This window comes from Trichechus manatus, unplaced genomic scaffold (genome assembly GCF_000243295.1).
Source record: "Trichechus manatus latirostris isolate Lorelei unplaced genomic scaffold, TriManLat1.0 scaffold00057, whole genome shotgun sequence".
NCBI classification, from domain to species: Eukaryota; Metazoa; Chordata; class Mammalia; order Sirenia; family Trichechidae; genus Trichechus; species Trichechus manatus.
Genome location: NW_004443993.1, coordinates 10,814,902 through 10,828,896, shown reverse-complemented (window position 1 = coordinate 10,828,896; position 13,995 = coordinate 10,814,902). Strand labels below are relative to the sequence as shown.

Genomic DNA, 13,995 nt, shown 5'->3' with positions numbered 1-13,995 from the left:
ACTCACGAGACCCAGAAAAACAAGGCGGTCCCACTGAGTTCCGTCTCTCACAGGTTTCACTGGGTGCGTGTACATACGTGCATATATACGTATATGTAAAGTTATCTTCACTTTTTTCAAAACTATTTTTTTTTTTAATTTTCTCACATTTTACAGCAGGCTCCCCCTCGGCACTGCTGACATGGGGGCCCGGACCCTTCTCTGGGGTGGGGCCATCCTGTGCGCTGCAGGGTGCTGAGCAGCATCCCTGGTCTCCACCTATTTGTTGCCAGTAGTAACACCCCTCCCCCCAGTCATGACAACCACAAATGTCCTCAGACATCTCCAGTGGCCCCTGGGGGACAGAATCGCCCCCACTGAGAACCACTGATATGAAACACGTTGCTGGTTCACACGGTGAGAACTATCAGTTACTGAATTGAAGAAAGACGTCTCTCTCCTATTCTAGGGCACAGAAGATGAAAGCGGTAGCAGTTACTGAGAATGAGAGAAGAAACACACAAACAGACGGCCACGTGCCGATAACCAATCAAGATGGTGGAGAGCTAAAGGAAACTAGTGCAGAAAAGAACTGAACTGAACGGAGGCGGCGGGGCTCCTGAAAGCACAACTCGGCACAGACTGATCCAGAGGCGAGGAGACAGCTCTCGGAGTCGGACGCGGCCATCGCAGCGATTCCTCAGAACTGGGCCGCAGAGTGTGAAGGTAATATATTGATCCCTATACTGTGCCTTCCAGGTTTCAAAGCACTTCTCACAAATTTGAATGCAGGTCATCTTGCTTCCCTGAGAGAGAAAGTTATAGTGGCTGGCCTGACAGGCCAGGCTAGTCCCTCTGGCGGGGTGTCTGCTGGGGATGGTATGGGCCACCACCATGGGTACTGGGGTCCTAATATCTTGGAGGAGGGAGGTGAGAAGGGCTTCCAGAGACCTGTCTGTGTGAAGGAACAAGGTTCCCCAGGAATCCTCCCAGGACTTGTGGGGACATCTTCCCTAAAGGGGGATTACAAGCTTGTTGTTAGGTGCCATCGAGTGGATTTTGGCTCATAGCGATCCCATGTGACAGAGCAGAACTGAGCCCTGGTGGTGTACTGGTTAAGCACTCGGCTGCTAATCGAAAGGCTGGCAGTTCAAACCCACCAACTGCTCTGCAGGAAAAAGATGTGGCAGTCTGCTCCTGTAAAGATTACAGCCTTGGAAACTGTCACAGATTCAACTGTGTCCCCCAAAAATATCTGTCAACTTGGCTGGATCATGATTCTCAGTATTGTATGATTGTATACCATTTTGTAATCTGACGTGTAAACTCTATCACTGTGATGTAATAAGATGGATCAGCGGCAGTTATACTGACGAGGTATACAAGATTCGATAGTGTCTTAAGCCACTCTCTTCTGAGATATAAATGAAAGAAGCGAGCAGAGACACACGGGAACATCATACCACCAAAAAAGCAGTTCCAGGAGCAGAGCGTGTCCTTTGGACCTGAGGTTGCTGCATAGAGAGGCTCCTAAACCAAGGGAAGATTGATGACACAGACCTTCCTTCAGAGCCGACACAGAGAGAAAGCCTTCCCCTGGAGCTGACACCCTGAATTTGGACTTGTAGCCTATTGGACTGTGAGGGAATAAACTTCTCTCTGTTAAAGCCATCCACTTGGGGTATTTCTGTTAGAGCAGCACTGGATGACTAAAGCAGAAACCCTGTGGGGCAGTTCTACTCTGTCACATGGGGCTACTATGAGCCGGAACTGACTCGACGGCGGTGGGTTTTTGGCTTTAATCTTTATGGCAGCAGATCGCCAGGTCTTTCTCCTGCAGAGCTGCTGGGTGGGTTCGAACCGCCAACCTTTCGATTAGCAGCCGAGTGCTTAACCGTTTATGCCACCAGAGCTCCTTAGGGGCCTGAGCTGGTAAGCAGTATTCCAGGCACCTCTGTCAAGCACATGAGGGACTGATGCCTGCTGGACAAGGTTTAATCCAGGGCCAGGTCACTGAATTGGTGGCGCAGCAGTTAAGAGCTTGGCTGCTAACCAAAAGGTAAGCAGTTCGAATCCACCAGCCACTCCTTGGAAACCCTGTGGGGCGGTTCTACTCTGTCCTATAACGTCACCGTGAGCCGAAATCAACTCGATGGCAATGGGTTTGGTTTTCTCGTGGGGGGAAAAGGGTAGTAGTAGCTTGTTTGGCAACAGTCCTGAAATCCTTCTGGATTAAGTCTCTCTTCCCCCAGAACTTTGCCATCATCTGGGAGTCTAGAGACACACCCCACATATCTACACCCCTCAACAATCACTAAGGTCGTTACTTTTTTCTTCAAGGGGCGAAAGAGACTGGCTGTTTACTGCTGGGGACTCATTTTTCTTCAGGAGTCCCTGGGTGGTGCAAACAGTTAATGTGTTTGGCTGCTAAAAGGCTGGAGGTTCGAGTCCACCCAGAGGTGCCTCGGAAGAAACGCCTGGTGATCTACACCCTAAAAATCATCCACTGAAAATCCTACAGAACAAGGAGACCCAGAAATCAGAGAAGGAACTAGACTGCAGGTCTAACTGCCTCCATGAACTACTGCCTCCTTGGCCATGAGATCAGAAGAACTAGATGCTGCGGGGCTACCATTACTGAACATTTTGATCAAGGCATCAATAAATTAATCCTGATCAAAAAGTGGGAAAATGAGGAACAGAACTTCAAATTCTTACAGATTCCAGACTTATTGGACCTACTGAGGCTAAAGGAACCCCTGAATCTATTGCTCTGATGAAATCTTCAAACTATGAACCGAAATTATCCCCTGAAGTCATCTTTAAACAAATGTTTAGCTAACTTAGTAAAGAATGTTCGCCAGGAGCACTGCGCTGTTTTAAAGAATTATCTGTATGATATCAAGCTGTCGACAGTAACGCTAAGGCATAGATAAGAAGTTTAGGGAGCAATAAGTCTAACTCAATGGTGGTGAAACAAACAACACGGGTAGAGACAGGGAGAATGGTGAGGCAACTGATGACTGTAACCAGTGTTACTGAATTACACATGTAGAAACTGACGAATAGGTCTAAGTTCTGCTGTGTATATTTTTACCCAAATAAAAATTAAAAAAACAAACAAAAGCCCTATGGAGCACAGTTTTACTCTGACACATATGGGGCCGTGAGTCAGAATCAACTCCACAGCAAATGCTTTTTTTTGTTCCTTCATTTTTCTTCCTTCCAACTTCTCCGAGTTGTGGGTAGGGCCCAAACAATTCCTAGGATCATTGCTTATTCCTCCCTGGAGTCCATCCACACAAACTCCAAACCTAGGACTTTTAACTTGGGATGCACGGACCAATAGGCTTCAAGGGAGCTGGGGAGCCTCTGAAACTAACAAACAAAATTTTACATTTGCCCAGTTTCCCATCCACAGCTTTCACCAGATTTGTAAACAATGGGGCCCGGAGTTTCAAAAAGCCTGTAATGTCTGTCATGTGTAAGATGCATATAATCTTGGATTCAGCATTCTACTTCTGGGAATTTATCCTATATATCCAATCCCACCCACGAACAAAGACACTCACTGGCTGAACAGTGTAGTGTTGTTTGGAGCAGAAAAGTACTGAAAGCAATCCAAATGTCCATCAACAGATGACAAGTTAAATGAACTGTGGTATACTTCATGGAGCCCTATTGGCTCAACGGTTAAGCACTTGGCTGCTAAGTGAAATGTTCTAACTCACCCAGCTGCTCCACCAGAGAAAGACCTGGCGATCTGCTCCCATAAAGATGACAAAACCGAACTCACTGCCGTCAAGTTGATTCCGACTCATAGTGACCCTATAGGACAGGGTAGAACTGCCCCATAGAGTTTCCAAGGCTGTGATCTTTATGGAAGCAGACTGCCACATCTTTCTCCCACGGAGCAGCTGGGGGGGTTCCAACTGCTGACCTTTCGTTGGCAGCCAAGCGCTTAACCACTGTACCACCAGGGCTCCTGCATAGAGATTATAGCCAAGAAAATGCTATGGTGCAGTTATACTCCATCACACGGGGTCACTATGAGTCAGAATCAGCTTGACGGCACCTAACAAGAAGAACAACAACAACATACTTCATGGAATACCATGTATCTGTTAAACAGATCCAAGAAGTTTTAGGGGGTTAGTGCAAGGTAGGGAGAAAGAAGAGGGAGGTAATTCTGTCCTCCTCTTCCCAGGACACTGGCAATGTCTGGAGACATTTGTGCTTGTTATGATTGGTGGGGGGATGCTAGAGGCACCAAGTAGGTGGAGGCCAGGGAAGGTGCTCCACACCCTAAAGGGCGTAGGATGGCCCCACCCCAGAGGTTAGGGCCTCACATGTCAATAGTGCTGAGGCTGAAAAACTCAGCTCTAGTGTGATCTCCAAGCCACATTTAAGGAAAAACACAAGGTATACAAGAGCATATAGAATGGTGGTGCAACGGTTAAGCACTCGGCTGCTAACTGAAAGGCTGGCGGTTTGAACCCACCCAAGAGGCTCCGCAGGAGAAAGACCTGGCAATCCACTTCCATAAAGATTACAACCTAGGAAACCCTATGGGGTAGTTCTACTCTGTCACATAGGGTTGCTATGAGCCGAAATCGACTCCACGGCCGCTAACAACCATTGTGAGTGCCTTTTAAAGCAAAGGTATACACACGTCCTTGGAAGCGGACATAAGCAACAAGTAACGGTCCTTGTCTCTGGGGAGAAGGACCGGATGCCTGAGGACGAGGAGGGAGTCTAACTTCAGTGAAAATCGACTTCATGGCACCTAACAACACCACAGCCATTGTGTGTGCCTTGTAAAGTAAAGGTGCACGCACATCTTCGGAAGTAGACATAAGAAACCGATGACAGTCCTTGTCTCTGGGGAGAGGGACCAGAGGGTCGGGGTGGAAACCTAACTTCACTTTACTCTTTCCAGTTTGGACCAGATCGGCCACAAGGATTTTTTAAAAATTGCTCTAGATAAAAATTTGCCCTGGCCCCGGGCTATCTGGCAAGAGGAGGTTCCGCTGTCGACAGCCTCGAGGCACCGTGCTTCCCCTTCTCCCCGTCTCAACTCTGAGCTCAGCTCTGTTCCGTCTCTGCCCACCCTTCTCGAGGACACTGGCGCCCCCATGGCGGACAGGGCCTGGGCCCCCTCCTAGCCCCCCGTTCCTCCTGGGCGCCCCTACCCTGCGGCGGACACGTGCCAACGCCGCCACCTCGGCCTCCTCCCGAGCCTGGGCCGGGCCCCCGATTCCCGGCAGCCTGTAGCTCCCCGCTCGGCCTCCGCTCACCTGGCTTGCCTTGTAGAACTGCTTCTTCAGCCCCGCCACCGACATGCTGCTTCCCGCCGTCGGGCCTCCCGCCCGACAGACCGACCTGGACAGACAGACCGCGCAAGCGACAGGCCCCTGGGCGCCACCGATCCCCTCGCGCCTCAGCGGCCCGGTCGGCGCCGCCTCAGCCGCCTTCTCTCCAGCTCCGCGCCCGCCGCGGCGCAGCCTCAGCCCTCGCGCGCCCGCGCGGCCAGGATATTACATGGCAACCGCACACTTCCGGCGCTGGCCCCAGCGCGGCCCGGCCCCATTTGCGCACGCGCGCGCCCCCTGCCGGCCGGGGAGGGCATGCGCAGTTGGCCGGCCGCGGGAGCGGGCGCCTACACCAGCGAGTGGACTAATGCGAGCCTAGAGGGGCGGTCGCAGCTGCAGCTTCCCCTGCAGACCCGGAGGTGCCTCTAAATTCCTAGGATAGGCGCTCAAACCTTTTAGGGCGGTGAGGTGGGGGGGCCTTGAGAAGTCTCTAGGTATCTGTTAATCCCTGGTGGCGCAACGGTTAACCTCTACGCTGTTAACCCAAAAGTTTGGCGGTTCGAACCCACCCAGCCGCTCCGCGGGAGAAAGATCTGGCGATTTGCTTCCTAAAGATTACAGCCTCTGGGGGTCTGGGGACCATGCTTTCAGGGGACATCTAGGTCAATTGGCATAACAAAGTTTATTAAGACAATGTTCTGCATCCTACTTTGGTGAGTGGCGTCTGGGGTCTCAAAAGCTAGCGAGCGGCCACCTAAGGTGCATCAATTGGTCCCAAAACACCTAGAGTAAAGGAGACTGAAGAACACCAAAGTCACAAGGAAAGTATTAGTCCAAGAGACAGAAAGGGCCACACAAATAGAGACTGCATCAGCCTGAGACCAGAAGAACTAGATAGTGCCTGGCTACCACCAATGACCGACCGCCCTGATGGGGAACACAACTGAGACAGAAAGGGCCACATAAACCACAGACTGCATCAGCCTGAGACCAGAAGAACTAGACAGTGCCCAGCTACCACCAATGACCACCCTGACAGGGAACACAACGGAGAGTCATTGATGGAGCATGAGAAAAGTGGGGTGCAGAACTCAAATTCTAGTAAAATTACCGGATTTAATGGTCTGACTGAGACCGGAGGAACCCCGGAGAGCATGGCCCTGGACTCTCTGTCAACCCAGAACTAAAACCATTCCTGAGGCCAACTCTTCAGACAAAGATTAGACCGGGACTACGGGACATAAAATGATACTCGTGAAGAGTGTGCTTCTTAGCTCAAGTAGATATGTGAAACTAAATGGGCAGCTTCCATCCAGAGGTGAGATGAGAAGGCAAAGAGGGTCAGGAGGTGGTTGAATGGACACGGGAAATCAGAGGTGGAAAGGAGGAGTGTGTTGTCACAGTATAGGGAGAGAAATTAGGGTCTCATAACAATGTATGCATAAATTTTTGTATGAGAGACTAACTTGAATTGTAAACTTTCACTTAAATTACAACAATAAAACACATACACACAAAAGATTACAGCCTAGAAAACCCTATAGGGTAGTTCTACTCTGTCACATGGGGTCACTATGAGTTGGACTCGACCATGGCACCCAGTAACAACAATCTCAGCTACTCCCAATTCCTCTGGGTGTTTAATCCCTCCTCTTCACCCTTGCCCATGTTCATTCTTTCATTTACCTAAATTGGACTTCTGTATTTAGCATTTACCTCCTTTCCACCATTCCCACTGTCCTTTTTGCCCTGGCCCAGACCATTCCAACAGCCTCCTTGCTGGTGCCCCACCTTAAATTCATTCCCCACAAGGCAGCCATAAAGATGCTTCTATAACACAATTCAGATAGCATCATTCCCCTCTTTAAATCCCACCTACTGCCCTCAGGAGACATTCCAAACTTCTTAACACCACCTGCAAAACCTGTGTAATCTGGCCCCACCAACCTTTGTGACCTTAACTTTCTTCCTCTTTCATAATCCATGATCCTTGTTGCTTATGGGTCTTTGCTAAGATTGTTTTTCTCTTGTACATTCTTCCCCAATCTTTCCTCCATCCTCTGTGCATAAAAGAGGGCATGGCTTGGTATGGCACCTCCTCCAGGAAGCCTTCCCAGATCTGACACGTTTACTGATATTGTTTTTATCAGTTGTTATCAGTAACATTTTTGTTGAATGAATTGGACATAAGTGACGAATGGGAATAAGTAAACGAGTCAGAAAGAGGACTCAGGAAGTGGTTAGAGCTAAAGGGCTTGTGATTGCTATGCTGAAATCTCTGACAGATGTGAGTGCTTTTCTGAACACAGAAGACTGCTAGGCATTTCCAATGCCTGAACTGAAGGCATGTTATGATGGGGTAAATACAAGGTGGCTTTGTTAATCACCTTATGTATACCCTTATGTTGTGGATTGCATTGTGTCCCCAAAAAATGTGTGTCAACTTGGCTAGGCCATGCTTCCCAGTATTGTGTGGTTGTCTACCATTTTGTGATTTGATGTTATTATCCTATGTGTTGTAAATCTTAACCACTATGATACTAATGAGGCATGATTAGAGGCAGTTACGTTAATGAGGCAGGACTCAATCCACAGGATTAGGTTGTATCTTGAATTAATCTTTTTTGAGATATAAAAGAGAGAATGGAGCAGAGAGGAGAGGGACCTCCTACCACCAAGAATCAGAAGGGGAGCGTGTCCTTTTGACCCAGGGTCCCTGCGATGAGAAGCTCCTAAACCAGGTGAAGACTGATGACATGGACCTTCCCCCAGAGTCGACAGAGACAGAAAGCCTTCCCCTGAAGCCAGTACCCTGAATTCAGCCTTCTAGCCCCCTAGACTGTGAGAGAATAAATTTCTCTTTGTTAAAGCCATCCACTTGTGGATTTCTGTTATAGCAGCACTAGATAACTAAGACACCTTGCCACAGTGATTCTCAACCAGGGATGAGTCTAATCCCCTCCCAGGGGACACTTCGCAATGTCTAGAGACATTCTTGGTTGCCACAACTGGGTGGGGGGTGTGCTATTGGCATTTAGTGGGTAGAACCCAGGGATGCTGCTCAATATCCTACAATGCACAGCCCCCCTCCCAAAGAATGATCTGGCCCCAAATGTAAATAGTACTGAGGTGGAGGAACTCTGCACTACCACAAAGTGTATCATCCTACCGTAGGATAGCCTGCTTATGGATCTGTCTCCTGGAGGAGTGGGACAAAGGTTTTATTCAGCATTATAGTACCATGCTTGATGACAATAAATATTTGTTGAATAAATTAATGATTTTTTTCCAGCACGTAGACAGGCCCTGACACATAGAAAGTGCACACTAAGAGTTTATTGAAAACATTAGAAATGAATTGGAAATAAAAACAAGAATGTGATTAGAGACAAAGTACTTGGAACTTCTATGCTGAAACCTTATAGATTTAGGTGATTTTCTGAATGCAGAAGATAGTTAGAAGTTTCCAAATGCCTCAGTAGAGGTACTGGACTAGATTAGTCCGAGGGTTGCTTCAGAATCTCCATGAGGGTTTTTTTCAGAATACGCATGCTCTGGCCTTGCTCCCCAAGATCCTCATGAACTAGGTGGGGCCATTATGAACAGTTTGAGAAACCTCCGCATGTGATTCTGATATACACCCTCAGCTGTGACCCACTGGTCTAAATCATCACAGAGTGTCAGAGAAGAGAGGGAAAACATCCCCATGGTCCAGATGGGGAAACTGAGGCTGAGTAATGTGATGTGACTTGCCTGAAATGGTATTTCCCAATTCTCTATTTCTCAATGTTCCTTTCCCAACCAGTTCTACCAATTGAATTATCCCATCTACTGCAATAGAGTTCCAGACTCTGGCTAAGTTTCCAATCTTTCCTCACCTCTGCTTCTCTCAAACATTACAGTAGTGCTGAAGCTAACCTATTTCTAAGACTTGCAGGTTGACACTGAGAGTGTCTACTGAGGGTCTCTTCTGTGTGAGGCTTTTAACCTGCATGATCTACACAGTGCAATCAAATGATACCTATTTATTTATTCAAATATTTATTGAGCATCTACTATGTATGTAGGAGCCCTGGTGGAGCAGTGGCTAAGCTCTTGACTGCTAATTGAAAGGTCAGAGGTCCAACTCCGGCAGAAGAAAGATTTGGCAGTCTGCCTCCAAGAAGATTTATAGCCTTGGAAACCCTATAAGACAGTTCTACCTTGTTCTACAGGGTTGCTATGTCGGAATCGACTTGATAGGAATGAGTACTATGCCTGTATCCAGGCACTGACAAGATTGTGGAGATACAGTGATGAACAAAAAGACACAATTTCTGCCCTCACGGCAGGAAAAAAAATTAAATAAAAAATAAATTCATTAATCAAATAACACGCCGACAGACACGTATTAGAAGCTGCAATTGCTTAAAAAGAAAAAAAAAGTGTCGTAGGTGCCTGATCTTGTTGGGGATGGAGAAGGAAAGGCTTCTCCGAGGTGTCACCTGAGATCTGAAGATTAGGTATAAATTAGAAAGAGCTGCGGAAAGAGGGTTTTGGGCAGAGAAAACAGCACGTCCTGAGAATTTAACCAGAAACTTTCATTTCATTCATTCGCTCTGAATATATTTACTGCATGTCAAAGCCTTAGGAAGCGCTTCGCAGCTTTTATTTTATTGCTCATTAACAAGTAATTTGTAATACTAATTGTTGTTGGATATTCAGCTGATGTCTAATTAGGATTAAACTCAAAACTTCAGATCGCGGTCTAAGCCGCAGTTTTCAGTTGTCACTCGGCGACTTACGTAATACGTTCGCGTCATGACGTTAGAGCCTGGACCCTCCTCCTACCGACCAATCCCACGGATTTCAGCCAATAACAATACTTATCTCTCAGCATGACACCTCCCTTCACCAATCGCAGCGCATGTCCTCTCAGCCAATGACAGGTTACGAAGAGAAAGTTTCCCCCCCGCCCGCGGGAATATCAATAGGAGAGCCATGGGAGGAATGGTGGCAACGGCTCTCGCGAGGATGTTCCCGGCGCTCCCCGGCGGGCTGTCACGTGACGCGGCTTCGCCCAATCGGCTCACATTCTGCGGGGGCCGCCGCGGTTCCCGCCAAATACGAGCGCGGCGGCCGTGGCAGCAGCGGCGCGGGCGGGAGGGCGAGCAGCAGCGGCCGCCTTAGGGGAGCCCGCGCCTCCGCCGCCTCCCCCGCCTGAGGAGGGATCGAGCCGCCGCTGGAGCGATGGTGGAGGAGCCAGAGTGCGGGGCGCCGGGCGCCAGGGGAGCCCCCCCAGGTCGGACCGGGTCCGGGCCCCGAGGAAGGGGGGGCGCGGCGCGGCGCGCGGCCTGTGAGGGCTAAGGCGGCGGTTGGGGGCGAACGGGCCTCCGGGCCGCGGGCCTGCTCCTCCGCGCTGGGCGCTCAGCCTGTGGAGCCGACCATTATAATCCCGAGCAAGGGCCTTGTGACCTGCAGGACGTCCTGCTTGACGTTATTGTTGCGGCCGCGACCATGTTTTTCCGGCGCTTTTGCGTCAGTTCGTCCTTCCAGGGCCCTGGAGGGTGACGGGTCCAAGTGGGGAAACTGAGGCCCAGGGAGGCGAAAAGGCCGGCTTTTGCAAGCTACCGAGTGCTTTTTGGGGCCCGTTGAGCCTTGCAGTGACCTTCTGGTTGGGTGGGGAAACTGAGGCCCGAGGTCACACGGGCTCAGGGGTCGGAACAGCTGCGTGTGCGGGTCAGGGTAAGCCCAGGTAAGAGGCCAGGATGATGGTTACTGTCAGGGAGTTGGAACCCCGGGGTCTTGATCTTGCCTGCTATGCAAATTGATGAGCTGCCCCCCCACATTGTCGAAGGGTTTTTCTATGTAGCAAATAGCGGGCCCCCCAAAACGTGGGGTGGACCAAGGAAGACCAGATTGCCTGTCTCCCCTGCTTGACTCCCCACTGGGTCCCCAGCACTTGGCACATAGTATGTGCTCGAGAAATTTGTGTTGGTTGAATGAATTAAGGGCTGGAAGCACATCAACTAGTCTAGTCCAGGGCTTCCCAACCTCGGCACTGCTGATACGGAGGCCAGATCATTCTCCGGGGTGGGGATGCCCTGTGCACTGTAGGGTGTTGAGCAGCATCCCTGGCCTTCACCCACTCCATGCCATAGCACCCCACTCCCCGTTGTGACAACCACAAATGCCCCCAAGCATTGCCAAGTGTCCCTGATGGCAGAATCACCCTGGGTGAGAACCCCTGAACTAGATGTTAGTGATAAAAGATATTTGGTTAATGTTGGGGAAATTTAACTTTCTATGTAGCACAGGCTTTCTTGACCTGGACCTTGACATTTGGGGCCAGATAATTCTCCAGGGTGGAGCCATCCTGGACACTGTAGGGTGTGGAGCAGCATCCCCAGCCTCTACCTACTCAATGCCAGTAGCACCCCCTTAAGTTGTAACAATCACAAGTGTCTCCAGACATTGTCAAGCGTCCCCTTGGGGATTGAAGCACCCCTCCCTCCCCACATTTCCTTAGATCAGGCCCATATTTATACTTTGGGCCAGATAACTTTTTGTCATAGGGAGCTGTCCTGTGCATTCTGGGGTGTTGAGCGGCATCCCTGGCCTCCACCCACTCAATGCCAGTAGCCTCTCCTCCCCAAGTTGCAACAACCACAAATGCCTCCGGATATTGTCAAGTGTACCCTGGACTGCATTATTCCCACCCGCATTCTAGTAGTTTCCAGACTTTGAAGATTTCACAGGGATGTAAAATTAATATACAGTAGTCATGGAGCTGTGATCATTTTATATGACTAATTAAGGGTATTAAAAAAAAAAAAATACCACCACCTTCTGTGACCATACTATCATAAAAGGAAAGGATGCTTTAATACCGAATAAAATTAGGAGGGATGTAATCTCAGAGTCAAGAACAGCTGGCAGCTTTATACACGTGAGTATGTTGATTGTGTGTGTGCCTTGGAGCAGCGTGGATCCCTGGATGGGTCGCTCTTGATGTCAACCTCAGGTTGCTTCTGAGCCCAGGGTGCTCTGTTCCATTTGCGTCAAAGCTAGTGACTCAGGGCTGTGCAAATAAGTCCTGTGGTTGTCCTGAAAGTAAATTTAAGTGACTAAAGATTGTGTGTCCTTCACTTGAGAGGGTAAAAAAGTCTTTTTTTTTTTTTTTTTTTGTAACTGAGAAGGTGAAGATGGTGTTACCTTCATTCTCTTGAAATGGGCAGACAGGAAGTGCAAACCTTCTGGTACCTTCTCTTACTCTCCAAGCTTTGCAGGGGCAGGGGGAAGCAGTTTCATCTATGGACAACTGAGTTTTTTAGAAAGACCCAGTAGTCTGCCTTTAAAAAATATTCACCATTATGTATTATTTACAAAACATATGTAGATTGCCCAAAATAACTAGATTTTTTTCTAGGAAGGTCTTCTAGCAGGTATGAGCTTCTAAACTTATTCTAACTATTTAAAGTTGCTTACCCAAAGGCTTGGTTCTATTTATGGTCATTTCTGCATGAGCTTTGACATTATTAGTTACTTTTCTTGAGAATTTTTTTTGATACAGGAAAATGTTCTCCCAGATTATTTCTTGACAACACTTCAGCTTCTACCTGATAATCTCAAAGTGCTCTAAATTGTATCACCTTCATAAACTAAAAAGAAAGTGAACTCTGTTCTAATATTCCAGATCTGTGGGGGATGGGAGTGGGAGGAGGATGCTTCAGGGTCATTTGTTGTATTTAGTTGCCCTCGAGTTGCCTCTGACTGATGACGACCCCATGATAATAGTGAAATTGGTAATACAGTGTTTTCTCTTATCTCCACCCTTACCCACTCTGCTTTTCTCTATTCTTGTGACTCTATTCATGGACTCCCTGCTATGTGCCAGTCTCTGAGCCAGGTGCTGTGAGTGCAGTGTGGATCAAGGCTCCCCACCGTCACAGATTTTACATTCTGTTGTGTAAGAGACATAAAAACATGAACGTTTCAGTACCACAGGAAAACAAAAGAAGATGTGATAGTGTCTAGGGCAGGGTTTCTCCACCTTGGCAGTTCTGGGCCAGAGCGTTCTCTGTGGTGGGGCCATCCTGTGCACTGTAGGGTGTTGAGCAGCATCCTTGGTCTCCACGCACTTGATACCAGTAGCACCTCCCCCCAGGTCATGGCACCCGCAAATGTTTCCCGACATTGCCAAGTATACTCTGGTGGGGCAGGCAAAAGCACCCCCACTGCAGAACCACATTGTATATAATAGATTCTGTATATGTATTTGCTGGCTTAATTATTTCCAACATTTAATAACTTATCCTTGGATACTTTTATCCACAGCCATGGATTGCAAAGACAGACCAGCTTTTCCAGTGAAGAAGTTAATACAAGGTAACTTTCTGGGAAGAGGTTAAATAGTTGAGCGGCTGTTGTGTCTGTTTATAAGAAGATAATTTGTATCCCTCTTTGTCTTCTCAGCTATACTTTTAATTTTTGAGCAAAGGCCATTTGTTGGGACCCTCAGCAGAAGAGTTGGGGGGCTGGAGGGCAAAAAACAGTTGCTACTTACAGCAGAAAGTTGGGACACCCATTCTGTCACATTAATATTCCTTTAAGGAGCCCTGGTGACACAACAGTTAAGCGCTCCGCTGCTAACCAAAAGGTTGGGGGTTCCAACCCACCCAGTGACTCCACAGGAGAAAGACCTGGCAATCTGCCTGCATAAGGA

The 13,995-nt window shown here is 48.5% G+C and overlaps 2 protein-coding genes across 2 annotated transcripts in view; one reads left to right on the top strand and one right to left on the bottom strand.

The window, feature by feature from the left end:
• The window catches only part of SH3GL1 (SH3 domain containing GRB2 like 1, endophilin A2), a 44,984-nt gene extending 39,480 nt beyond the window's left edge, over window positions 1-5,504 (bottom strand). The window contains exon 1 of the mRNA XM_004378453.2: window positions 5,277-5,504. Coding sequence (XP_004378510.1) covers window positions 5,277-5,321 — 45 coding nt within the window. The 5' untranslated portion in view covers window positions 5,322-5,504. The remainder of the gene's footprint in view (window positions 1-5,276) is intronic.
• A 5,016-nt stretch (window positions 5,505-10,520) lies between these two features.
• Window positions 10,521-13,995, top strand: part of CHAF1A (chromatin assembly factor 1 subunit A) — a 36,338-nt gene continuing 32,863 nt past the window's right edge. Inside the window, exons 1-2 of the mRNA XM_012556196.2 lie at window positions 10,521-10,572; window positions 13,608-13,658. Coding sequence (XP_012411650.1) covers window positions 10,521-10,572; window positions 13,608-13,658 — 103 coding nt within the window. The remainder of the gene's footprint in view (window positions 10,573-13,607; window positions 13,659-13,995) is intronic.